The sequence below is a fragment of the Lagopus muta genome, chromosome 1 (genome assembly GCF_023343835.1).
Source record: "Lagopus muta isolate bLagMut1 chromosome 1, bLagMut1 primary, whole genome shotgun sequence".
Classification (NCBI taxonomy): Eukaryota; Metazoa; Chordata; class Aves; order Galliformes; family Phasianidae; genus Lagopus; species Lagopus muta.
Window position 1 is genome coordinate 79375323 of NC_064433.1, and position 27943 is coordinate 79403265.

Here is a 27943-nt window from a genome sequence, read left to right on the forward strand (position 1 = left end):
AATCATACAAATACCAAGTAAACACAAATCCTTGCCACCCAAACACAAATATTTTAATTGGTTAATTGCCTCCTAACAATTGCTTTCTTAAACATCTGGTCATAACTTTCAGATGCCTGCTTTACAACATAAATGTAACCTCTTAATTGTTTAATTAACCCCTAGCATTTGTGCCCTTTACACTGGCTCATTGTTCTGGTCATCCATCTGTCCTTGTATAGAGATAAGCTTCGAAGGAGGACAGAGGGGAGTATCTTGTAGCCTGCCTATGGCATCCTAACATTCCCACAGAGTGGGACAGTTCTGCTTTGTGTAAAGGCCCTGACTCCTTGAAAGCTTGTTAAATGTATTTCACTTCTGCTGGCCTAACGAACAACCTTACAATATGTTTCCTAGTTCAGAATACTGTGCCCACATTGTTCAGAACATTTGAAGTCTACTGCAGCTTTGTGAGAAAGAGTTTGTCGAGTAATTTGGTAACTATGTTTCTAAAATATGTTACTAATATGTATATGGTATTTCTACTTTTCACATCAGCTATTTCTAAGGATATGCTATACCTTACTTCTTTAGATCAATTCCCTTTTCAATATCCAATGCAGAAACATCTTCATTTTCCACACTATGATTCTATTCCATGGTCTCTTCTACCGTCTAGCGTCCTTTCAGCATCATGACAGTCCAGCAGACAGCCTTTTGCTTCAGCCAATGGTGTTCCTCGCCTGCCCTCCGGATGAGCTTTCATTGCTGCGCGCTCAGTAGAACGCCTATTAGAAGTAATTTATAGTAAATACTTCTTCCAATCAGAAGCAACTCCGATCTTGGACGGCCACCTTCAGGAAAATGGGATTTTTGCATGTTTGTGTGCACATTATTAAAAAAAAAAAAAAAAAAAAAAGCCACCGTTATCCATCGAGCGTATCAAACCTCCGGGTTTTCCAACCCACCGCTCCGTCCCCTCGCAGCTCCCCCCGCCCTCCGCCTTTGGTACGTCCCGGCGGCCCGCGGTGCGTGCCGGGAGGCTCTGCGGTGGGGCCGCTGGGTGCGGGCGGCGGGCTGCTCCCGCCATGGCGCTCAACAAGTCGATGCACGCGCGCAACCGCTACAAGGACAAGCCGCCCGACTTCGCCTACCTGGCCGGCAAGTACCCCGAGTTCCGGCAGCACGTACAGACCACCCTGGCCGGCAGGGTGAGGTAGGCGGCCGCGGGGAGCGGGTTTCCGAGCTGCGCGCGTGTCGGGCCTCAACGCGACGCCTGTTTGTGTTTTCAGCCTGAACTTCAAGGACCCCGAGGCGGTGAGAGCTCTGACGTGTACCCTTCTGAAGGAGGATTTTGGACTCACCATTGACATCCCTCTGGAAAGGCTCATTCCGACCGTCCCCTTGAGACTGAACTACATCCACTGGGTGGAGGATCTCATTGGCCATCAGGATGCTGACAAGCGAGTGCTTAGGCGGGGCATTGACATAGGTATTTACTGCGAGCTGTTTGTGAGGCAAAGTGTTTAATTAGTCTGTTATTTACGGCTAATGAGGTGTTTTTGAGAAAACAAATGTGTGGGAAGTCGGTTGTATTTTTTTTTTCCCTGTATTCTTCTAACTGATGAGTTATGTTAGCATTTTAGACACACACACTAGAGCTTATGAACTGCGTAGTAATTCTTTCTAGGGTTCCTTCAGTAAGGTATTTTTTCTATGTGTTGTGGTTTAACCCAGCAAGCAGCTGAATGCCGTTCAGCACTTTGCTCACTCCCCCCTGCAGTGGGATGGGGAGGAGAATTGGGGAAAAAATGGCAGAACTCCTAGGCTGAGATAAAAACGGTTCACTGGGCCAGAAAAGGAAGATAGAGCAGTAATTCTGATTATAATTATTTATATATATATATATATACACACACACACAAAACACGTGACACACAGTTCAGTTGCTTACTACTCAACAACCAATGCCCTACCAGCCCCCAGCAGTGACAGACCCTCCTTTCCCCCCTTCCATTTGCCAGCTCCCCTCAATTTTATAGTTTATCTTCACATGAAGTCATATGGTATGGAATATCCCTTTGGCCAGGTTAGGTGAGCTCTCTTGGTTCTGTTCCCTCCCAGCTCCTTGTGCCTCCAACCTCCTCGCAGGCAGGACAGTATGAGAAGCTGAGAAACTGAAACATCCTTGGCTCTGTACAGCACTGCTCAGCAACAGCTGAAACATCAGTGTGTTATCAAAACTGTTTTTCTCCTAAAGCCAAAGCACAGCATCATAGCAGACACTAGGAGGGCATTCTGTCCCACCTGAAATTCTGTGGTTTCAGGTGTGTGTGACAGATGATTGGTCTGTGTTTAAAAAAAAACACAACAAAAACCTTGAATTATTATTTTCTTAGTTCTTTAATTATTTAAGTTTTAGAAGAGGCTTAATTAGGAACCAAGGAAGCTACTAGCATAGGTATCTGTTGATTGAAAAAGATTTTCTGTAGAAAACAAGATATAGTTTAAATTGGACTGAACAGCCACGGGTGTATGATACCAGCCAGTGCATGTGTCTGAGAGCTTTGCTTGTCTTTATTATGAAAATGCTGCAGTTACTGACTTTCCTCAAAGTTTGGGTTCAGTAATCTCAGTTACTATGCAAATATTTGTCATGAACGTTTTCTAGTTTATTGTTATTTGTTGGTGTAATTTTTCAGTTCTTGCATTCTTGGCTTGGTTTCAAGTAGGCTGTGAAGATTTGTATCATCATGTGGCATGTGCACAGCTACTTTCATAACTTTAAAACTCGATAGCTGACTTCAACACAGTTGTCATTAGACAGTATTTTCAAAAACAATTCCCATGGACCTCTGGATATAAGTGTGCATGCTTTTTCTTGCTTACTGTTGTCGTTTTTTTATGTTTCAATAAATCCATATAATAGTAGATGCCTGATAAATCTCTGATCTCTGGTTTTTAAAGTTTTTAGTAATTGGATCACCTGGATGTGCCATACGTTTTAAAAATAATCCTTTTGTGCTGCAGTGTATTTCAGTTCATTACCAAGTTTTTATCTGGTTACCTTTGTAGAGATCTTAACTGGCACCCCTGCTGTTCTTTTTTTTTTTTTTTTCTTTTTGTCAACAGGAAAAAAGTCTGTGATATCAGATTTCCTTTTTGTGTGTGAGTGGTTGCTGCGTGCATCAAAGTAAAATTGCTCGTGATACTTGAAAGAAGATAGAAAAATACAGAAAAAGATATATTTTGGCATTTTTTCTTAGTGAAACAGGATACATTTGGCTTTCTCTGTATAAATTATTGCAAAAGTGGGAAAATTGCTGAAGAAGTTGATAATCTACTAGAAAACGTATTCTAGGGAGGATTGCAGCGTTCTCTGTTCATAATGCATCTTTCACAATGCTGTGTTTTAAATTACTTCTTAAATTTATTCACTAAAGAACTGAGTAATGGGTGATTGGTGAGCAGTGCTTTCTTGAAATTAATTCTTTTTGTTACTTAACGTGCATGATTGCTGTGTATAATGCTAGAGACTTATTTTGCTTTCTTCATATGTTTTTTATATCTGCAGGGACAGGGGCATCGTGCATATACCCATTACTTGGATCAACATTGAATGGCTGGTATTTTCTTGCAACAGAAGTGGATGACATGTGCTTCAATTATGCCAAGAAGAATGTGGAACAGAATAACTTGTCTGATCTTATAAAAGGTATGGTGTAATAGGCTATTTAGTGGCAAACGAATGTTGTGGCCTATTTTTTTTGTCATGTTCAAGTGGCATATCAGAACCAATATTCCTGCCAATATGTGCTCTGTCATTTTTACTGGCAGAGTGTTTGCTAAGGTCCATGTATGCTTAAAACGAAAAGTCACAGCTTGTTCAAAATGGCAAGTGTGGAAAAAGAGCTATTCATCTTTACAAAAATCTATAAGTTAAACTAAATCCTAGGGAGCTTTTCTCTCTCCATGTTTCCTTCTGTTACTGAAGCATTTCTTAGAGTCCGTGCTGTTTCGGCTACTAGGAGACATGGAGTATTCCCCTCAAATAATTTACATGACACTAATACATATACTTTGTACAGAGTCAATCCTTATTCTTCACTTCTGAGTTAAGTCTTAGCAGTGCTTAACAGTGTGGTAGTAGCAGAGTGCTAGACTCTATCTATGGAAGAGCTTGGAAAGATATCAATGAGGGTTTTATACACTGTAAAGCTGGTCCATTATTCATCTCTGAAATAAAAATTCTGGTTCTGCAAGATTTTGGGAGTATTCTTTCTACCGGAATATTTTCCTCTTGGCCTGTCCCTGTCAGTCTTGAAGACCCAGATCTTGATGTGGGGAACAATGAGGGTATTTAACCACTGCCATCGTAGGATTCTTAGTGGTGTGGTGGTGTTACACTTCACAGGAAATAGCTCCAGCATAGGAAAATGTCTTAGTTGTAGCTGTAATGCCAACAGTGATAGTCTGAGGTAAATAATTGACTGCTGTTGAGCAGAGCAACAGGGCAGGGAGTGCCACTAAGGGTACATGTAGCTGGCAGCTTCCTGTAATTGATCTACCCTGTGACTTCTTAATTCCTGGGTCTGAAGTGTTTAGCTAGAGCTGATTATGCTGCTGTAATCAGTAACTAATTTAGCAACGTGCGTTCTGGTGTCAGGTTGAAAATGGTTCAGCATCTGTTCCTTTTTTCCTCCAAATGATTTTTGTCATGTTTCAAAAGACTGTCTTGAAATTTTTGCTGGGTAGCTTTATCCGGAGATTATTTTACAATATAATCTTTATTCTTCAAATGAAAGCTTTTACATTTGTAGTTGCAGCAGAGAACTTAGTGCAACTCATGCAGTTAATTGTTGATTTAAAGACTCATGTCTTCCACTATGTGTATACCCATAAACTGTTTATATGCTACTCCTTAACCTAAAGTCTTTATTTGCATGCTGATGCTATGCTTTTTTTGTAGAGTATATTGCTAAGAAAGTGCAGTTTTTATCCAGTATATTGCTTCAAGAAATGCAGAAATAAAAATGACACATTTGATGAAATATAGCACTCCTTACTGACTAAATCCTTCTTTTCTATTAGTGGTTAAGGTACCACAGAAGACTCTTCTAATGGATGCGCTGAAAGAAGAATCTGAGATAATTTACGATTTCTGCATGTGCAACCCTCCTTTTTTTGCCAACCAATTGGAAGCGAAGGTAAGTTAGCAAACTACAAGTTGTGAGTCAGTACTTACTCCTGTGTTCACTGAGTGGGAGGGTATCCTCTTTGTCACCTTAAACCTCTTCTCTTTGGGGAAGTTCAATGGAAAATCCCAAATTGTTACAAAATAGCATTGAAGTATTTTCTTTCTGTGCCCCTCTGCCCCAAAAGAAATATTGAAGAACTCAGAACTGCTATCCTATCTCAAGTGGATTTTTTTCACAAGATTTTGTTGTCTAAAATTCTATATCTAAAATTCAGTGCCCACTACATAGGCTTATTTGTAACATATTTTTGTCTATTACCCATGGTGGCAATGTGGGGAGGATAGAGGCGGTGACTTTTGCTACTGACTGAAAATTGAGTTAGGATATAGTTTGAAAGTAATCCTTTTAAAAAATGTTTAACAGTTTTAATTAATCTCAAATAATCTTTCTTATCCAGGGAGTAAATTCTCGAAACCCACGGCGCCCTCCCCCAAGTTCTGTAAATACAGGAGGGATCACTGAAATCATGGCTGAGGGGGGAGAGCTAGAGTTTGTCAAGAGAATTATTCATGATAGCTTACAACTGAAAAAGAGGTTACGGTAAGTGCCTTCTGGTTAAATGTTGACCTGCTTCTTTGTCTGAAGTAATGTGAAAGTGGTGTTTTAGTAAAGAATGTAACTGTGGTCCAGTTTAGTTCACTTACTCAGTCTCAGTTTATATCAAATTAATTGTTCCTGACATCAAATGATTACAAGTCATTAGAGGAGTTGTTTGAAGGCAGAAAGCAAAAAAGCCCTTACCAGTGGCACTCATAGCTTGCATCTGAATTAGCACATGTGGTCACCATTTATTGTTAGGTTCATCTAGGATAGGAGGATGTATGTCAACTCCTAGTAATCTCTTCATCACCTGGAAGCTCTTCTCTTTTCCTGGTTGAATTTTGATATCTTACAGATTTATTTACTAAAGGGCACTGTTGTACTGAATGCTATCTGATGTGAATATAAGCTGAAATAATAACTGTAGTGAGATCTTCTACTGAACAAGAAAAAATAGCATGTCTTCAGTTTTTCAGACAGCCCTTCCCACCAAGCAGTGTTGTTCTGTATGTTATTCCTCTAGCTCTTCTGGGAGCTTCCTTCAGATTTTTTAATATACTTCTAAAATACAGCTGCCACAATTTTGGTGTTACTACCAGAGCTTCATCAGTGTTCCAAGCAAAGGAAATTCAGCCTTCTGTCTGTATATTCAAGGTGTGCTTCTTGAGACTCTTCTGGGGCACTGCATTATGATCTCATCCGTCTGATGCCAGTTCTTTTATTTAGAATGTATGTTTTCTACTGATGAATCTGTGGAAAAAAAAAATGTAAAGAATATGTTCATTTTTTGGAAAAGTAGGACAAAGTGAAATAGGACTCTATTAGAAGTGCTTGTGTCTTGTAGTTCTTTCAAGGAAAAAAAAAAAAGGAGGTTTCAGTTTTGTAAACCTGGGAGAACTTGATACAGAAATAACAGCTTGCTTAAAATACTCTTTCGTGTTTTGTTAGAAACAAGGTTTGGCAACAGTACCAAAGGGCATGAGTTGTGAACTGTTAATAGAGAGGACTGAGACTCCTGTTGGCCAGGAGGCTTTATTGACTTATTCCACCTCCTCGTCCCTTCTTCTTCAACTAGAAGTTGAAGGTTTGGTATTTAGTAGTTTTGTGGAAGAAGTGTGTTTTATTTTTGCCAGGAATATTGGGATTTTGTGTAAGTATTACTCTGTGAAATTCTTTATATTGTACTGTGCGGAAAATCAACTTAACTGCAGTATTAAGGAACAGTTATTTAAGAGAGGATAACAAGACTTGAGAAGTAAGTTAAATGAAGAACAGAAGTGTATTGCTTGGAGATACTGAAGATGAGAAGCTAAGTGAAAGGATTAGCTCCAGCTAAACAAATTTCTTTTTTTTAAGGTGGGAGAGTGTTTTATTTCTCATATGGTAATAGGAACCTGGATAATCAGTTATGAATGAGCAGAATTGGCAATCAATAGGTCAGCCTCTTAAGCACATATGCTTGTCAGTAACTGAATATTTCTTCTTATGCTGATTGTGCTCCAAGGAAAGTTACAGATTATTGTAAGGAATGATATCTTACATGTAATTAAGGTCACTTTTTGAGACATGATTCCTGCTTGTTCAGATGCTGTTTCAATATTAATATCATCATACTTTCTGAGAACACATTCTCCTCTCTAGTCTGTCTTTGCTCCTTTCCTGTTTCATGTTGTACTGTCGTAGTGCTCTATTTAAGACTAAGACTGCTCTTAAGACTCTTTAAGACTGCTCTTTTTGTTTTTTAATTTGATATTGTTCATGCAGATTTCAGATCCAGATAGTTCTATTTGTTAGTTTCCCTTTTCCCTTGATCTGTGTTTGTAAAAACTCTTCGTTGTTTATTGTCTGCAGGTGGTACAGTTGTATGCTGGGGAAGAAATGCAGTTTAGCACCATTGAAAGAGGAACTTAAAATCCAGGGGGTAAGTTCAACATATCCTGTGTATGTTGAATTCAGTATGAACTTTTACACACTTTCTTCCCTGTGCTGTACTGTCAGCACCTCATTAAAATGAGAGAAATCCTTGTGAGCTTTGTACAGAAGAGCTGAGGTTTCCTTTTGTATTCTTGGGACTATGAATTCCATTTTGATTAGTTTCGTAATCACTATTATAGTAGATCTGGAGTTACATTTGTTTTAACCAAGCTGTGTGATGGTTCAGATTAGAATATGGCATTCATGTTCCAAAAAATTCAATTTATTATTGGAATTTTGATAGATATAGGAATTCAAAGGTAGGAAAAAAATCTAGAATAGAGATTTTCCTCTGTCTGTCTGTCTCCGTGTCTCATTTCTGTCTCCCTCCCTCTCCCTCTCTTTCTCTTTCTCTTGTACATGTGTGCTCTGTTTTAGGCAGTACTCAAAAGTTATATTTTTCTGTTTGTTTGGTTTTTGCTGTATAGAGCTGGGGCTTATGCTCTGGAGCTGACAACAGTTCAGAGTGAACTGGGATGGTTGGTAGTTATCCTGGACTGTATATAGCACATCCTTAATACCATACATAAATACTGTACAACATTCATGACATTCATGTATGGAAAGACTATATAATGCTAACATTGGGTCTGAGTTTTATGTTTAAGGGCAATTTTTTTTTTTTTTTTTTTTTTTTTTTTTAAACAAAGATACAGACATGCCCAGAAAAATAGCCCTGCTTACTTTCCCAGCGATACATTGCCTTTGTTCTATGTCCCTTTTATTCAACATTCAAATGTGGAACAGGAGCAGGTTCTGAACAGGGAAAAAGAATGTGCTTTTTGCAGAGACAGAATGCACCTAAAGGGTAGTGTTGTATGTCTCTGAACTTGAACTTGGAGTCCTCAGAGTGCACAGATGTGGTAGGTAGCGATGGGAAATTTCAGTCACCGTTACCAGCCTTGGCACCTAACAGCTTCATGTGTCACTAACAACTATGAGCTGTGTCAGAAGGAATTTCCGTTCCTGCCTTGAGGAACTGTGCTAACTCTTGTTGCTTAAGAATGTATGGAGTACAACAGTGTTATTTATTAATACAAACGAAAATTTTACATTGCTACTTCACATAGGTTCCTAAAGTTACTCACACAGAATTCTGTCAAGGACGTACTATGAGATGGGCACTGGCATGGAGTTTCTATGATGATGTGCAAGTACCTGTAAGTACCTTAGTTTTGTCTTGCTTTTCTATGTCTGTGCTTCTTATTTGAGGAAGAGCCTAATGAGATGTAAGTACAACAGCTGTGAAAGGAGCTGCTCTCCATCAGAAAGGAATATTGATGGAGTAAGCTGTGTGGACAGTGGGTTTTGTTAATTGGCTTCCAGTCTGTTAGCAGTTGTTACATGTGATCCATTATGACCTGTGTATCGGGAGGGAAAAAGAAACCTGCAGGGATTTCCTGTGAGTTTCAGTGGAGGTATGGGTCACTTGTAACTCCAGAAAGCGTATGTAGATATTACAAATTTGGGCTAGATTTAAACTTAAAATTTTCTCCTGAGAACTTGATTTTAATTTTCATGTGGATTCTTGTTACCAAATAAATATGAATATGTTTTAGCTGCTTTAGACCTGAATATTTCATAGAATGGCTTGGGTTGGAAGGGACCCCAAGGATCATCAGGTTCCAACTTGCCACAGGCAAAGTTGCCAACTGCTAAATCAAGTTCTAGATCAGATTTCCCAGGGCCCCATCCAACCTGGCCTTAAACATCCTAAAGGATGGGGCGTTCGCAACTTCTCTGGGCAGCCTGTTCCAGCATCTCATTGTTCACCATTCTCAGTAAAAAGTTTCCCCCGATATCAAGTCTCAATCTTCTCTCCTTTAGTTTAAAACCATTCCCTCTTGTCTTATCACTATCTACCCCTGTAAAAAGTTGATTTTGCTCATGTTTATAAACTCCCCTTAAATATTGAAAGGCCGCAATGAGGTCTTCCTACAGCTTTCTCTTTTCCAGGCTGAACAAGCTCAGTTCCTTCAGCCTATCTTCATAGGAGAGGTGCTCCAGCCCTTGGATAATCTCTGTGGCCTTCCTCTGGACCCTCACCAGAAGCTCCACATCTTTCCTGTGTTGTAGGCCCCAGATTTAGACAAAGTACTCCTAGCAGTGGTTTTATAAGGGCAGAGTACAGTGGGACAGTCACCACCCTTGCCCTGCTGCCCCCCTCTCTTCTGATGGTACTGAGGATACCATTGTCCTTCCCAGCTGCAAGTACACACTGCTGGCTCATGTTAAGTTTTTTATCGGTCATGACCCTTAAGTCTTTTTCAGTAGGACTACTCTCAAGGAGTTCTTCTTCCAGCTTGTATACATATCTGAGATTATCTCAACCCAAATGCAATACCTTGCACTTAGCTTTGTTGAACCTCATTAAATCACAAGGGCCCACATTTTGAGTTTATTAAGGTCCCTCTGGATGGCATTACTTCCGTCTGCTGTATCAATTGCATCTCTCAACTTGGTGTCATCAGTAAACTTACTGAGGGTGCACTCAACCCCCTTCATCTATGTCATCGATAAAGGCATTAAAAGAGTACCGGACCCAAGATGGACTGCTGGGGGATGCTGCTCATGACTGGCCTCCACCTGGTTATAGATTCATTGACCATAACCCTCTGATTGGAACTTCCAACCAATTCCTTATCCATCGAATAGTCCACCCTTCAGTCCATCTCTCTCCAATTTGGAGATGAGGCTGTGGTGGGGGATCATGTCAAAGGCCTTGCAGAAGTCCAGGTAGGTAACATGAGTTGCCTTCCCTTTGTCCACCAAAGCTGTCACTCCATCTTAGAAGGCCACCAGATTGGTGAGATATAACCTTCCCTTGGTGAAGCCTTGCTGGTTGTCCTGGATCACCTGCTCATCCCTCATGTGCCTTAATGTGTCTTCCAGAAAAAAGTGTTCCATGATCTACCCAGGTATAGAGGTGAGGTGCTATATGAGGCCTGTAGTTCTTCAGGTCTTCCTTTCTCCCTTTCTTAAAATGGAAGTAATGTTTTCCTTTTTCCAGTCCCCAGGGAGTTCAGTGACTTTTCAAATATTGTGGAGAGCAGCTCAGCAACCACATCAGCCAGCTCTCTTATGACCCTGGGATGCATGCCATCTGGTCCCATTCAGTCTTGTGAAATGGTCTCGGATTTGCTCTGCCTTTACAGTGGGGGGCAGTTTGCTCCCCCAGTTCCTATCTGGAGGTTCAGGTTCAGGTATGTGAGAATCCTGGCTGCCTGTGAAGACTGAGTTAAATAACCCATTGAGTATCTGAGCCTTCCCCATTTCTGTTGTAGTCAGTTCTCCTTTCTCATTTAGCAGAGGAGGTGCACTCTCTTTGGCTTGTCTCTTCTGACCATTGTACCTGTGAATCCTGTCTTGTTGATCTGAATGTCCCTCACCAAGTTCAGTTCCAGCTGTGCCTTGACTTTCCTAATCCCATCTCTGCAAGTCCAGACAGCATCCCTGTATTCTTCCCAGGTGACACATCGTTGCTTCCACTACCTGTACTTGTCCTTCTTTCAGTTTGACCAGTAGGTTCTTGCCAAGCCACATTAGTTTCCTGTGTTCTCTGCCTGCTTATTCTGAGGGATGGAGAGCTCTTGCGCTCTCGGAAAGGCATCTTTCAAGAGTAGCCAGCTTTGTTCCACTCCTTTGTCTCTAAGGACTTCTTCCCAGGAGACCTCATCCAAGAATTCCTTAAACAGCCTGAAGTTTGCTCTCCTGAAGTTTAAGGTCCTAACTCCATTCTTTGCCAGGCCTGTGTTCCTTGAGATCATGAACTCAATCAGGGCATGGTTTAAAAAAGCCCAAACATGATCATAAGTAGAGCTTGTTCACCTTAAGGTGAGACTGTTGCTTTTTTGATCTATATCTACATGTAATGTAAGATAAGTACAGGCAATAATCAAACTTGGAGGATTTTACAAGTAAATTTTCAATTAACTTGAATCACTGTGTGGATATTAGCACCTGATCTGTATTCTCAAGAGCAGCCAAATGTTGTCAGCTCACCAAGAGCTAACAGTTTGAAAGAACTGGTTAAGGTTTTTGGCTGACATAAGAAGATAAAGTCCCTCTGTTTATCAGACTAGCACAAAGTACATTCGAGATCTTTCTATCTGATAACTCTTTGGAGTAAAGTGAAACACAGGGTATGTTAGCAACTATTTAGTGGTTTAGATACACTGTTAATACATAGCTATTGTGAGTACAAACACAGATATTGTGAGTACAAAAGTCATTAATACTGCATAGCATTGTATTTTTTTGGTGTTATACTGCTTTTGTTTCTTCTTTTAGTCACCTCCCTCTAAGAAAAGAAAGCTAGAAAAACCTCGAAAACCAATTACATTTACAGTCTTGGCTTCTACAGTTAAAGAGTTGTCCATCAAAGCTGCAGCGATGGGCTGGGATGCCGTAGAAGGCATTGCTGTTGTTAGAGCCTGGATAGAGAAGATTCTTGCTGATCTAAAGGTAAAATATTAAGTGTTAGATGTTACAATAGCCTACTTTAATGTGTGTGAATGAATAATTTGAAGTTCTTCTGTGTTCAATAGGTTCAGCATAAGCGTGTTCCTTGTGGGAAAGATGAAGTTAGCCTTTTTGTGACTGCCATTGAAAACTCCTGGGTTCATCTGAGGAGAAAGAAACGAGAGAGAGTAAGGCAATTACGAGAACTTCCTCGAGCTTCTAATGATGTTCTGCAAGCAATGGAAGAGGGAAAAAACAGTCAGAACAGTGTGAGCAACAGTTTGGACTGTGAAAAACCCAAGACTGAAGACTCTGAAACTGAGCTTGTGGCACCTGATGAGGATGTCCACTTGACTGCAGACAATGAGCTAAGGGATGAATCGGCCACCAAAGAACTTAGTGAGCGTATGGAGGAGGAGGAGATGGAAGCAAAGCAGGCAGAAGCATCATATAATGAAGGTTCCAGTAGTGCAAAGCAGGGACCTCAGCCTTCAGAGCAAACTAGAGATCTATCAGCTGAAAAAGGACAAAGTCCCAAGGAAACCAGTAGGTGTTTCCTCTTTAAGTGTTTAATGAACGTGAAGAAAGAAGGAAATGATGTACTAGTAGAAATGCACTGGGTTGAAGGACAGAACAGAGACTTAATGAACCAGCTGTGCACATACCTACGGAACCAAGTTCTTCGGTTGGTTGCTAGTTAGCCTTTTATCTCACTTTGGTAAAAATGAGTCTTCAAGTTTTATAAACTATTTTTGATGGTTTAAATGGTTAGCAAAATAAGATTTCCCCTTAAACATTAGTAAAATGAAAATTAAAGCTCTTTTTAATGTTAAATAGCTTTTTTTTTTTAAAGCTGCAAGGAGTACATGAAGTATGACTTCATGTGCAATGAAGGACAAAGAAGTAATATATCTTATTTTTCAGTTATAAAACTATGTGTTGCAGTGAAACGCATCTATGCTGTGACCATTTCAAATAATGACAATGCTCTTTTTTTCTTATCTTGTGTAATAGGTTTATATATTGTTAGTATGTAGACTAGTACTTTACTGAAATATAGACTAGTACTTTGCTGAAATATTTTCTTCAGTATTTTTGTACAAATGCAGGAAATTGGTCTGCCTTGGGAGTTGCCTTCTGCAGCGACAAATCCTCAGCCAGGGCTTTAAGTACACCTCTCGTCCCTTTGATGTGATTAGCCTTTGGCCTACAGCGTAGCAACATGCATACATCCTTTAAGCGTTGACTGATTAAAGAAAGAAACGTTTTAGAAACACGGTGTATTTCTGTACTGTTCTTCGGTTTACACCTCGTGGAGCCGACCCGACCGCTAGGGGCACCCGGGCTGGAAGCCGCGGGGCGGGGCTGCCGTTTGAATGGCGCGGCGGGAAGATGGCGGCGACACCTCTAACAGCGTCGCCGCGGCCTCGGCGGCAGGGCTTCGCGGCGCGGCTGGCGGCAGGACGGCCCGGGCTGCCCCGTTCGGCCCCGCGGCTCCCTGCCGCGCAGTGCTCAGCCCCCCGCCCGGCCTCGAGGTCTCCCTACGATGCAGCGGGAGCCCCGGCGGTGGCTCGGCAGGTAGCAAGAGGGCAGGCGGAGGGGCGGCGGGGTGCGCTGGGCTGGGGGCCCCGTGTGGGTGAAGGGACGTCCCGGCGGGAGGAGGGGAGCCGGGTGGGCTCGCCGGTGTGAAGCACCGGCTGGTTTCTCCTTGCGGGAAGCGGCCGCAGCTGGGGTGTGCGTTCGCGCTAAAAGGCCGGCAGTGCACAAAGGTGAAGCCAAGGGTCTTTCTGTCTTTATCATAAATTCGGCGTTTAGCTGAGGAAGGCAAAAGCGTGCTGGTTCCCCACACGCCGCTGAAGCGGGGCTCGTTTATGGTGCACGCCGTGTATCGGCGGGCCTTGGCCTCTAGGTGCTGCCCTAATACAGCAATCAGCGCAGTCTGTCCGGCTGCGCTAACGATTCCAGCCGCTGGAGTGGTTGCATCTGGAAGCATCACGTTTCTGGTTATCGTGCATCATCCTGCTTTTTATTCTCTCGTAGCGTTTTTCTAGTAGGTAAAAAAAGGTTGATGCAGTATTATACCTACGCATGTAAACTTTAAATTTGAAGCTTCCTAAGGCACGAGTTTTCAAACTCGCATTCAGTGTTAATCTAAAGGAATTCTTCCAACACTAGAGCCATGTCATCCTTTACCTGTGCAGTCTTTCATAGGCAGCTTGTTGGTGTTAGCATTAGGAGAGAAGCTTGAGATCCAATTATACATCTATTTGTTTGGGTTTGTTTTTTTTTTAAGTTATTATGAACCCTCATTCTGCCATACTAGTGATATTTTAGGGTAGAGAAATCTGGCCACTTCTAAATGCCCCATGGAAACTTGTTTTGCTTGTAACACACTGTTGTTCACTCTGGATATGCTGAACGTTTTATTTAGTATTTCATAGTGCCCAGATCATAAACAGTGAAACAACTATTTCAGAGCTAAGATGTGATAGTTTTTATGTAATTGTGCAGGGGAGAATGGTTATGCACCATTGATAGCTAGATTGGAGTTAACCTAAAAAAGTAGCTGCAGTTTTTGTTTGTTATCTGTAAATACTAGCATGCATAAGCAGCCTGTATTTTCCTGATCATGTTTGCCCTTATTCTTTTACAACAGTGTTAAACCCTTTTTAGGTTATTACTTTTTTTAATATGGTGTTGGAAGAATGGGTGCAATTGTGTCATTATACACAGTTACTTGTTTTTCATGTGGATTTGATAATGTCTTTCACAAAGTGCTGCTATGGGAACTAAGTAGACATGGAAGGCATTACTGTGGATCAGAAATCTGTTTTCTGTCTCAGATGAGGAAAAGGACAAAAGGTTTGAGTTTCCTTAATGATTAGGAAAAAGAGAGAACTGTAGAGGAGGCAGTATCTGTAGCCAGCACAAAAGTATTTAGACAAGAAATGAGAAGCAAAGAACTTAATTAAACTAAAGGAGCTGGCAGTGTGGTGAAGATACTAATCAGTGTTGAAAAACAGATGTAACTGTGCAGAGTAGCTTGAGCTGCCTTTTGATTTTACATTATTTAGATTTTTTTCTGTGAAGTGAGAAAGAGCCTGGGCAGTTCTGTAATCTGTGAGAACTACTGAGGGCTCCGCAGCGGTAATCTAAAAAGCAAATGGTCTGAGTAAGGGTAAGATGGCAAATACATTGTAATGCTGCTAACCTAATCAGTGCTGAAATTCTGCTCCAGTCTGTATTTGGTCCTGATTACTCTGTCTCAAAAGCAAATATCAGAGTGAGAGTTTGGCGAAGAAATTATTTGGCTGTGAAAAAACTAATTGGAGGAGAAATTAAAAAGATGATGTCAAGAGATGAGAAGAATGATAAAATATGCATGGGAAATATTGAAAAATATAGGCATGTTAATGTTCTGTTAAGTTTTCCGCATAATGATGAGGCTGTAAAGAAGTTTGACCTTTAGGTATATTACCTAAGTGACCTTATGTTCAAGGGTAGTACTGTTTCTGTTCTTGTTTTTGTTTTCCTTCCAAAGGGCAATATCAACAGGTAAATATTCCTGAAGATCAAGCTGACAAGTTGCTCCTTGCAAGCTGGGGTCTTCCTAAGGCAGTCTTGGAGAAATATCACAGTCTAGGAGTAGTACAGATGTTTGAATGGCAAGCAGAGTGCCTAATGCTCGGACAAGTTCTGGAAGGGAAGAACCTGGTTTACTCAGGTATGCAAACATAACAGAACTAAATTTAACCCCCTAAATTTCCCAGTGCCATTCCAAGAACATACTGCTGCAGAATGTTGCTGAACTGGCAGAATAAAAGGTCGACATTCTCTTTATTCTGGAGAGACTCCCCTAAGAGAAAATTTACTTTTCTGTCCTGTTGCTGTAAAACGTATGTGGCTTGATGGCCCGCTTTTCAGATGGGGGGAGTAATTTTCTATTTTCTCTATTACAGTTCCTTTAGAAACTGATAATTTGAAGTCCACACTCTCTTTCATTACAGACTAGGTAACCAGGAACTGAATGATAACAGCAATGGCAGATTTAAATACTCCTGATTTTTTTTTATTTTTTATCTAATTCCTTCAATACTTCCATCAATTATTCTTAATGTGGTTGGGGTGCATGGAATAGAAGGGGAGGTGGGATGGGTGGGCTAGAAATCCATAGGAAATTACAATTTGGGATGTCTACCCCAGATTGGTCCCAATCAGCACATGATCAGCTTAGAGGAGGGGTAGAATGATTTTTCTGAGGCTTGTATTTGAGTTTTATTACTTGGCTCCAGAAGATGTTGGGTTAGCATACTGAGGGGCTAGGTCAGTGAGAAGGTGGCTAAGCTCTCCTTTCCAACCAAGAGACTGTAGTGCTTTTTTCATTTCTTACCTCTCACTTGCTTATCTAAGCTGCTGTTTCTTCCAGAGCAGAAATGAGAGCACAAGCCTTGGTGAAAACAGAGTAAAAGACACTAGAAGAGAAATTGTCTGCAGACCTCTTGACCCATTTGTGGGGATAACTGCAAAAGCAGTTGTAGAGAAGAAAATTGAAGAGTCTTGCCCCAAGCTTCCTATTGTTTTTTGTGCTAGTTTTAAGATGTTTGATTCTTTGATATATTTTTTTTCTATTACTTTAAAAATTAATAAAAATATACATTTATTTTCAGCTCCTACCAGTGCTGGAAAGACTCTTGTTGCAGAATTGCTCATTTTGAAGCGAGTCTTAGAGACTCGTAAGAAAGCTCTTTTCATCCTTCCCTTTGTCTCTGTGGCCAAAGAGAAGAAATGTTATCTGCAGGTGAGTAGCATGCAAGGATAGTGATTGTATGGCTTATAGCTGTTGAGTCATGTTTATTAAATAAATGATTTTCATGGATTTGAGGGGAAAAAATATTCCAGAGTTGTTTCAGAGAGAATGTGTAGATAGAATGATATTTTTGGGGGGGAAAGATTTTCATGTAAAATATTGTTTCCATTAGCTAATGTGTCAAAATCATAAAAATTACTAAAGGCAATAGTGAAATCAGAAGGCCTTTTTTTTTTTTTTTTCATTAGTTTGACACTTTGGATTTTATTAAACTTAGTATTATTTCCTAGTTAAGATACCAGCTGAGTGCAAAAGCTACTTTGTAGAGACTGATAGTAGAAAAGTGCTATTTCTTTAATCTTGTAAAGCTGGAGAATTATCAATATCATATTCTGATTCTTCGGGCCAGTGGTTTGGTTTTAGCTGCGCACTTGAAATCATAAGATATCCTACTCATCTGCTTCAAAATATTTGTATCTTTTGTTAATATGTGCGTAGTACGCCAAAGCTTTGTCATTACAATGATGTGCCTTGGAAGAAAAGAAGTCACTGTTCCTTGACTTTCAGCTGAGATATTTGATGTTTCTGTGTTTGATGCCCAACATTTAGCTTTTGCTCCATATTTTTTTTTGAGAGTGAAGCTTCTCTGTACAACTGCAATTATAAACTGTTGTACTGTGTGCTCTCTAACTTCCTTAATAGTAAGTTACGCTTTCATATGAAAAAGTGTTCTCCATCTCAGTTATATTTACATTATCCTGCAATATGTATTGTTTGGCTTCTTTGGCTTTGGGAATAAATACAAATGACAGTGGAGTGTGGGATAAGGAGCAGTAACTGTCAGAGCTATGGTTTTAATTTGATTTGTTGGCATTAAAAGTGTTAGGGATCATGGTTGCAGCATGCATAGACTTTCAGTAATTCCAGCAAGTGTCGGTCAGAATTCAGATTTATAACCTTGGCACAACATTCTGTATCCTTTGGAAAACAGGCCCTATTTCAGGAGGTGAATGTGAGAGTCGAAGGCTACATGGGAAGCATCTCTCCTGCTGGACGTTTCTCCTCGCTGGATGTTGCTGTCTGCACCATTGAGAAAGCCAATGGTCTAATCAATAGGCTAATAGAAGAAAACCAAATGGACTCACTGGGTAAAATGCTAAGGCCTGATTGCCAAGGGGATGAGATTTTTTTTTACGTAATCTGATTGCATCTAAATTCATGAGATAGTTTGTGTTTACTCAGTTCCCTGTCTGACAGACATGATGTACAGTAAATCTGAAAAAAAATTTTTTCTTCTTTCAGAGCATTTCTGATTTGGATTTAGGAATCCAGTCTGGGCTATTCTATGTAGCCAAGTGGCAGGAAAGTATATTGGTAAAACTGCAGCTTTATTTTGTCTGCTATGAAAGACAGTCCATGGGTAGGAATCATTTGCAATAACCAGCGATTCTCATAACTAAAAAGTGTCTTCTAATTAGTGAAGTTGAGTTAAAATTCTGAAATTTAAGTCCAAGAACATTTTGTTTGTTTGGGACAAGGACTGTACATATGCCATCAATGGTATATCTTCAGCTAGTTTGAGGAAGAGGAGGAATTAAGTTAATTGCTCACTGGGTTCTAAATATTGAATACGTAGAGATCCTCTGGGTAGGCATGGTGACTAGAAGGGCTTTGGCACACACATTTCTCTCTTGTAGTATACTCAAAATCTCTCTGTCTTTGTAGCATAGACTTCTGGGTCATCATGGCCCTGACAGCCACTAGATAATATTGGTACTCATTTAATGCTTGGGAGGAGATATAAAACCTGGAAGAACCATATGTGCCCTTGGAGAGAGATGTGTTTTCCTAGACCAATTAGAAATTTGTTCTTCTATTTGCTTGTCTGCTCAGAAAAACTATACCTAGTTTTATTTTATACAATACTCCCTCCTGTCTTTGCTCTGGCCTGTAACATAGCTGGCTGCTATTTCTGAAGTACAAAAGCAGGAAAAATAAATGACTACCAAGCTGATATGAGACTTCCACTTAAAAAATTGCTGTTCCATGTTCATCTGGGGTCCTAATATTCTTGAGAATAGTTTTTTAAACACAACAGACAGTAAGAGAAATAAAGCCTTTCAGATTTTGTAGGAGTATGAGATCATGAGATAGAACATTCATACCAGGACAACAGGGGCTGGATCACTGTGAACTCTTTATACTGCCAGTAGACTGGAAGATGAGTAGGTAACCATGGCTGTGCTGCATTTTTAAATCATTTGAATTGAAGCTGCTGCAATCTGACTCAGTTCTCAAATGCATGTCTTCATCTCTTCCCTAGCAAGAGAACTGATAATCATGCAGTTATTGATTTCAATATATGGTTCAAAGTGTGCTACTCAGTAAAAGATTTTTTTTTTGTTTGTTTGTTTTAAGTAGGGTTTATTTGGTGATAGGTGATAGGTCACCATGTTTTCCAAGCTGCACTGCCAGCACGAGGCAAAGAGCATGGTTCTAACATCCTTATTTATGTTGACTTGTGTGCTTTGTAAGCATAACCAGGGTACTAAAATGTATTGTTTAATGCTAGCAATTTTCAGAAGCTGGAGACATGCCAAGTTCCTTTTTTGGCAGCTCCATTCCATCACCACAGTTTTTGGTACTCTGTAAGAAGAATGTGCATGAGAAGTGTCATATACTTCCAAGTACCAGGAGTTATATGGCTCTTTTCAGGCACATTCTTCTCACAAAGCAGTATAACCAGAGAAGTGAACGCTAAATCTGAGTTTCAGTATTGTGTCCCCAGCACTAATAGCTCTAAAGTGTGATATTTTTCTTTCACCATTTGGAAACACCTCTGCTGCAACCCTTTGTTTTCCTTGTGTCCCAGCATAACTATACACCTGAAATAAGAATGTTTTTTTCTTTATTTGTTTACTTGAAAGCAATTTTTGAATTCAAATTTAAAAAATAATCTTTAAGAAATCAACATCTTTTTCTATTTGGAGATACATCTTCATAAAAATTGCAAAATACAGGCATGAGCTGAAAGTGCCTTTTAACTATCACCTCAAGTAAACTTGTCTAATACTGCAAGGTTGCATGATGCCTTCTAATTAATTCTAAATTTAGACTGCTTCGTAACAAGGGTGTCTTATCTTTGAGATGAGTTATTGAGAGATGACTGCAGTTCTGGCCGGATTCCATCTTCAGCTCAAACTGTTCCTTTTGTTGATGTCAGCCCCCTGCTGATAGCTCACATTGCCTTTGGAAGCTGTTGAGAGAAATTCAAATTCCCTGCCTGGCAGAGCTCTCTTTGCTATATGAAACAGTTAAAAGCACTTTCATGTTGGTAATTACTGTACAACGTATGACAGTTTTAGAGATCTAGATACACAGGAAATGCTGTTCTTGTTGTTCAGAGTCTTGATACTGACGCTAGAGATGTTTTTAGGAGAGCAGAATAGAGAAGGATCTGGGAGTGGATTTGTAATGTGCAGTTGTGTTACCAAAGTTGTTTCTGAATTTAAACTTGAGATTAAAAAAATTTCTAGCTTCTTTGTATTTGAAAGCAAAAAGAAAATCAAATCCTGCCTGTCATTAAGATCTTTGAACTGAATTTGGGCCTGAAGTAGTCTAGTTATTGTAAAATACTGCTGTGTGAGATTTCTCAGGTACTTCTGGCCTTTTTTTTTGGTCAGCAGTCTTCTAGGGGCACCTAATTTGCAGGCAGAAAGCAGAAACTGTGGGTAGTCTCATTTCAGTAGCAATGCAGAATGATGAAATTACGGCCCTATTTGTACTCCTGAGCTTATTGCTGAGTATAAAATGTCATAGAATGCTGGGAGATGTAGTTTTCCTTGACTACAGTTCCATTTTAAGCTGAGAACAGCCTTGTGAAAAATACCATTTATGTGATAGCTCCTGCTATGTCATCCCTGTGATGCATTCTGAGTTCTGCTCAGAGGGAGGAACCATGTGTGTGTGACAGCCAGGTCTCACCAGCATAGACACTGCTATGGTAGCATACAACACAGCTTTAGTGTGTTTTTTTTTTTTTTTTTTTTATAGCTAAATAGCAATAGAAGGTATAGAACGTGTAGAAAAATAGCGACATGGCCTGTGTTTTGTCCTATAGATCTTGTCCACTAGTGTCCTATATTTCATTTTAGGAAGCAAAATCTGCTGCTTTTTGACACAAAGGTTGTGTGAATTTTGGTTTGGTAGACTTATTATACTGTCCTGTCTGAATTGCTGGAAGAATTTAGTTGGACTGCTGTATGGGAAAGCAAGGACAGCTTCTTCTGGTACCTGAATAATTGTGCATTTTTTGATCAGTGAGTCAGGAATTTTACAAGAAAGCACCAAAAAGAAGAAGTAGAGGAAGACAGAGGGACTGCCTGGGTGGGATTTTGTAAAAGCGTCTGCAGTGCTTTTGTAACTTAAGTGGCTTGAAAGAAAAGGGAGGAAAAAACAGAGAAAGAAGGAACGTGTGTAGGAAGGAGAAAATAACGAGAAGGAAAATAGCATTGAAGTAGATAATATAAGGTCACATTTGCCCTTTAGCTCCTGCTATCATAGTTGTACCAGGAAGATATTACGTAGCTCTGCCATAGAAGAAAATTTCCACAGCAGTAGAACTAATGAAGCCTGAGGTCCTGTATGACCTGTCCCTTTTAAAAATAAACAAAGAGCAACAGCGAAAAACCTGCACAGCCTTTCTTCAGCCTCTCCCAAGTTCCTGTGGCTCTGCTGGCTGCTCAGAAAAGGAGCAAACTTTGGCAAGTTGGGACGTATGCAGAAGGTATGCTGAGTGGCTGAGATGTTGCCATCCTGTGATTTTACCCCTGGGGAGACCCTAATCTGCCCTGTTATCTCCGGATGCTGATACTCAGAAAGTTTCTCAGACAATATTTTTTCCAGTACTTTTACTGATCTTTCAAATGCTATGGAATTTCAGTTAATCATGTGAAATATGAAAGGATTGAAGCTGTCAATAGTTTGGATGTTTATTAGTTATAACCTGAGTGCTTCTCATTATTAGGAGTGGTGGTTGTGGATGAGTTGCATATGCTTGGAGACTCTCATCGAGGATATCTGTTGGAACTCCTTCTGACCAAAGTTCGATACATTACAGAGAAAGCTGCAAAAAGGTGGGTAGACCAGGATGTTTGCCTTATAATGCCAAATTACAGGTGGCTTAAATATTTTGTTCTCTGAGTAATTGGAAATTTGGGTTAGCTCCACGGCTTTTACGCGACTTGGACTATTTTGGTTATTAAGATCTCATCATATTATCTCTCCAGGGTCCTGCTTTTGTAGACAAAACTTCTTTTCCTCAAGGTTTTTAATTTGTGTGCTACCTTGGGAGTCATTCTCTCAGGAAAAGAAAGAAGGTGAAGCTTTCCTTTACTTTTTTTTTTTTAATCCTGTTTATTTAAACAAACAAACAAACAAACAACAAGACAATCCAAACCACAAAATAACAAAACTGACTTAGGTTTTTTTGTAATATTTTTCCTAGACAAAGGCAAATGGAAAAAATGTTGTATTCAACTTCCTAGTCTTTACTAGTTAAGCTGACAGAAGAGTTAAAATGAAGTTTTTTCTGCACACTGAAACTCAGATTTTGGCAGCTTTTCATAGCTGCTTCCTGTCTTGTGAGTCATACTAGTTCTAGAGTAAGCCTACAGTACCTCATTAGTTCTAGAGTAACTGCTTTTTTGGCACCTGACACCCAGCTGGATCATCTAGACAGCATTTTCCTTGTTAATTTCCAGGATACAGCACTGCCCTAGATTGAAGCATTTCTGACATTTTTCTTATTCTGGAGTCCACTATACTTAAGATCAGCATGAGTGGCTTTGACACTTTATTTCCCTTGTGTTGTCTTGCATGTGCAGGATAGATGTAAGACCACTCTCAATTTCCTTCCTTGCATTGAAGAACTGGGAAGGCGAAAACATCTGTCAGGGAAAAAAAGATACATCAAGAAATGTTCTTAGGAAGACACAATACTTCAGCCTTCGCTATATAAACACTGTGGCTCAGATCCTTCATCTCTGTCATGGCCAAGTGGACAGCGGTCCTTCATGCCACTTGCTGTCAGGAAGGATGCAACCCTTTCCCTTTTGTTTTATTTTTGTACTTTTAATTTTTAATGGGAGCCCATTTGTTCAAAGTTTTTAATAGGTCATTCCAACCTGACCTATTGTCAGAATGACCAGTGCTTTTGAGAGCTTCTTAAATGGTTAATTGGATATCCCACTGAAGTATGAATCTGTGTCTTTGCACCAAAAGAAATGTTCTCTGATGGCTACTGTCAGTATCAGTGCTGTTGCTCCTTAGCAAAGCTTTTGCAAAACAAATTTCTGCAGTGGATTTTTATCTCCCACCAGTCAAAAAGAATGCCTTGGAACTGGATTTTTTTCTTTTTTTTAATCCTTCATGGTAAAAATTTGCTCTGGAGGAAAAACAGACAACATACGTGGTGTTCTAGGAAATGCTAGAAGAGCTTGGATAAGAGTCTTTTTCTCCACTTCTTCTTATTTCTGTCTTGCTTTTTTACTCTTGCTCTTGGGTTGTCTTGTTTCCTTTATCTTGCCTCTTCCAGGGTTGCCAGATTCAGGCCATCTCTGAGCTCACATTGACTTATGAGACATTTTTAGTTTTTTAAAGCCTCAATTTATTACTAGTATTGTAGATGGACAGTACAAACAAGTAGATTTAAAATGTAGGCTCAGGAGCATAAAAAAAGCCCACAGAATTATAATGTGGGTCTAAAAGCCTGAATTACAATATACACTTGGGGTATCTAAATTAATAGTTTGTGTTTTCGTGTCTGTTATGAATTCATTACTTCCCACTGACTTCAGTGGAAGTTATTGATCGACACTGAGAACTGAAGCTGCTTTCTTCTTTGCTGAAGTAAGGGCTTTGGTTCCAAACTCTAGGAAGACCTTAGTCTAGTGTTATTTGTCCTGAAATCAAAACAAATTGAAGTATCTTAATTAAGACATTTAAGTGTAGAAACACTGCAGTGGGAACTGGGCTTTGCTTATTTCAGTGCTCTTGTTAATTGCAAGGAAATGGTTGTTTACTTTCAGTTTCTCCAAATACGCAGTTTAAAGAAGCGTAAAGTTTAGATTCAAAATGATAAAAAGTATTGAATGCATATCTTTTCAGTGTGTTTGTTAAGAACATAATGTGACTGCTATCTTTTTCAAGAAGCTTATAAAAATAGCTTTATCCTTTAGACCCTTGAAGGAAATAGGTTCATTTTTTTCTGAAGGCTTTTTTCCAGAAGACTAGCTTGTCTTGTAACTAACTTTCAATTTCTTTAACTGCTTCCAGAAAGGTAAAGATGACGAGTCCTGGTTTTGGAGGAATACAGGTAGTAGGCATGAGTGCTACCCTCCCTAACTTGGGACTCCTAGCCTCATGGTTAGATGCGGAATTGTATCGTACAGATTTTCGCCCTGTGCCCCTCAAGGAGTGGGTGAAAATTGGCAACAACATTTATGACTCTTCCATGAATTTGGTGCGAGAATTCCAGCCCAAACTTCAACTGAAGGTAACAAAACTCTAAGCAGTGGCTTTTGGCATAGGACTTTTTCTCTAGCTCAAGTTAAAAAGACAGCTACTGGTATGTTTTTAGTTTTTTTTTAATAGGTGATATTCCCAACTTTGTTGTTTATTTTATAGATTGTATGCTTACACTAAGGGAAAAATGTACTACATTTTTGTCGTTACTGATTATCCAAACAAACAGTCATGAACTCCTTGAAGTTTCTTGAATCTGACTTGAAGAAGTTAGATTTGAAGCAGTTAGTTCTTGTCTCTGAACACTTGATAGATACAACAAGCTTGGTTCTCCCTCTTAGCCACCCCTCTACCTTGTGTCCTGAAATTGACTTAATTTTTATAGACGAGGATTTCCTAGATATCCCAACAAATTTGCATTAATCATTGGGAAAATGTATTTTCTTTAAATACTGTATTGTACCTGCTTATGTTAAGCTGCTGAATGATCTAGTTTTGTCAGTGATTATAAGGTGGGTGTCCACTCTAATTCTTCTGAATCTATTTTCAGTATTTACTATTTCTCTGCACTGAAAAAAAAAAATTATGGATAATGAGTATAATGATTTGGAAGAACAAAATGGGTGAGAAATGTGCCATTCCTACTTGTAGATTTGGAGTCTTTGAACTGTGAATTCTCTTCCCAGTCCTTTGAGCTGCTGTGTGTAAATACTAGTGGGGCAATTGGACAAGGTGGGCTAAATGTCAGAAATGTCTTGAGAGCACTCACACCTTCTTGTGTGCAAGCAGCAGTAGCATGGTGGGTCCTCAAAAAGGGAAAAATAAATAAAGTGTTTATGACAAGAGTATCATTATTTTTATGTATTTGTACTGAGAATGTGATGTTACATTTCAACCTTTTAGATATTTTTTTATTTACTTGTTTTGGATGGGTCCTAAATTAAGGTAAGGACTAAACTAGGCTTGTGACTCAACACTTTAGGGGAGTTAGCTTCTTTCATAAGACCAGGCAATCCTCTTGGGTGCTGGACCTTCAGACTTGCCTGTCCAAGCCCACTTTGAGGCACAGGACAATATTTGATGACCCTCACCACTTCTGCTGAATTTGAATGAATCTTTATTGAACTTCTGACAATTATGTACAGTTCTTGCCTTTGATCCCGTATTTTTGCTTACATTTCAGTGCTTTTTATTTGTTTCTTTACTCCTACCTTTTTCTCCAATGTCCTGCTTTCTGGAAAGCAACCTGGCTTAGCCAAGCCAAGCAGTTTGTTGCAGGAACTCTCCTGCAGTCTTGTGATCAAAAAGGCAGGGTGTGAATGGTAGGGTTTTCTGTGCACATCCATGTATATACCCACGTTCTTTGATCAACAGCACTTACAGCGTGCATCTTTTTGGGCATGCTCAGACTACTATGCCTCATGCTTTTAGTTCAACCTGCCAAACTGTTAATTCTTCTTTCTTTGTTACTGTGGAGGAATGTTTTCCCTCAGAAGGGAACGGTTACGGTTATCATCAACAGTATAATCATCCTAGAGCCTAGACTCCCTTAAACAAAACAGAAGCTAAGAGGACAGTGCTCCTTCCTCTTTGCTCCTCTTTCCAATTCTTCATAGAAGATTCCTACTGTAAAGCTGAGCAGTGACAGCATTCACAGACCCCGTACAATATCAGAGTGAGCTGAAAATATTTTATCTCAATTCAGGGAGACGAAGACCATGTTGTGAGCCTGTGCTACGAGACTGTTTGCGATGGCCACTCAGTCCTGCTTTTCTGTCCATCCAAGAATTGGTGTGAGAAGCTGGCAGACATCATTGCCAGGGAATTCTACAGTTTGCAACAGGCAGAAAGTAAGAGAAAAGTATTTAATCGAAGACTGTAGTAGTATCTGTAATAACTTTAATGTTAAGTTAATTTTAGTAGAAAAATATTTTCTAAAAATATTTTCTCTCTGAAGGTTCTGCAAAAAACTCATCCCTTTCCCCAGTTGTTGTGGACAGAGAAGGTATAGATGAGGTCCTGGATCAGCTGAGGCGCTCTCTCTCAGGTCTGGACTCTGTGCTCCAACGTACCTTACCGTGGGGAGTGGCATTTCATCATGCAGGTATTTCTGAATATGTAGGTCTTGAGTTCTGTAAAAGTTAAGTCGTATGCGTTCTTACTGCTGTAGTTACCAGCAATTTACCAGTTTCTTTTAGCTTTCTGTAGCTTATGACTTAACATACAGGAAGGGGTAAACTTGAAATTCTTTTATTGTGAACAAAGACTTAACTCACTAATATGATAGATTTCTTCTCTACTGTGTTAGTTAACAGCAACTTTCTAGATGCAACATAAAAATTTATATGAAATACCTAAAAAATTAACCAATTTGCAGCCCATAGATTTTCAGATTCTTCCTAAAGCTGCTATGGTATTTCAGAGCAATTTTTCTCAACGTAGTAATGAAAGAGATGAGTAAATAGAAGAAGTTTACTATGAAAATCAAAATAAAATGAGAGTGCCACCAAGGCTTCTGGCAGGATCTTTTATTTCTTACCTGCAGGAGTACATGTAACCTGCTGACTTACTGAGGGAAAGAATCAACTGTGGAAGATAGAAGAGTATTTATGGCATTGAATATATAGGGGACATAACTCCAAATGCTTATAGAGTATGAATTTTTTCTTCTGAAGAATAAATGTGGTCTAAAACTCTCAAGGAAATGTAGAAAGATGCAAATTAGACCTGTAACCTAGAATGGAAATGAGGAAGGATTACAGGATGTAGGATTCCAGCAAATGACTGAATCCTAATTTCTTGCTGTGTGTTATAGCCACTTTCCTTTTTTTCATTGCATTTCCTTATTTATTTTCCTTATTTATTTTCTTGGCAACACATGTAAATATGTAGTAAATTGTTCATCTTGCTACAATGTGTACAAATACCTTAGGAAAGCTACTTCATAACTATTTTTGTCAGTTAACTATTCCACAAAGAAAGCTTTGTGGAAATTTTGTTTGCAGTTCTGTTATGAAATAAATTAACTGAGGTAGTGTTGCATTTCTTGTTTCTAGCAATGAATGGCACACATTCATTGAGTTTGTTTATTCTTCCTTTTGTTTGACTAATAACATTAGCTCTTTAATCCAATCCCTACATGACTGGGTTTGCAAAACGTCATCCTTCTTCAGGTCTTACGTTTGATGAACGGGACATCATTGAAGGAGCCTTTCGGCGGGGCATGATTAGAGTTCTAGCAGCAACATCCACACTCTCCTCTGGAGTGAATTTGCCTGCACGCAGAGTAATTATACGAACTCCTATGTTTGGTGGCACACTGCTGGATGTTCTCACTTACAAACAGATGGCTGGAAGGGCTGGCAGGAAAGGAGTAGACACGGAGGGTAAGCAGAGGCTT

At 39.6% G+C, this 27943-nt stretch overlaps 2 protein-coding genes across 3 annotated transcripts in view; both read left to right on the forward strand.

The window, feature by feature from the left end:
* Nucleotides 1-981: 981 nt before the first annotated feature.
* METTL16 (methyltransferase 16, N6-methyladenosine) lies at nt 982-13064 on the forward strand. Its single transcript, XM_048941566.1, has 9 exons — nt 982-1195; nt 1272-1471; nt 3554-3694; nt 5071-5186; nt 5635-5777; nt 7629-7698; nt 8822-8911; nt 12042-12215; nt 12299-13064. The coding sequence occupies exons 1-9, from the start codon at nt 1068-1070 to the stop codon at nt 12911-12913; spliced, it is 1677 nt and encodes a 558-aa protein (XP_048797523.1). The 5' UTR covers nt 982-1067; the 3' UTR covers nt 12914-13064.
* A 524-nt stretch (nt 13065-13588) lies between these two features.
* POLQ (DNA polymerase theta) overlaps nt 13589-27943 on the forward strand; it is a 56121-nt gene continuing 41766 nt past the window's right edge. For both annotated transcript variants that reach the window (XR_007376230.1, XM_048941416.1), the window contains exons 1-9: nt 13589-13790; nt 15754-15936; nt 16880-17010; nt 18011-18167; nt 22046-22154; nt 24355-24574; nt 26249-26393; nt 26501-26647; nt 27717-27929. Coding sequence is in view for 1 of the 2 variants with exons in the window: in XM_048941416.1 (XP_048797373.1) it covers nt 13589-13790; nt 15754-15936; nt 16880-17010; nt 18011-18167; nt 22046-22154; nt 24355-24574; nt 26249-26393; nt 26501-26647; nt 27717-27929 (1507 nt within the window). In the remaining variant the exon portion in view is untranslated. The remainder of the gene's footprint in view (nt 13791-15753; nt 15937-16879; nt 17011-18010; nt 18168-22045; nt 22155-24354; nt 24575-26248; nt 26394-26500; nt 26648-27716; nt 27930-27943) is intronic.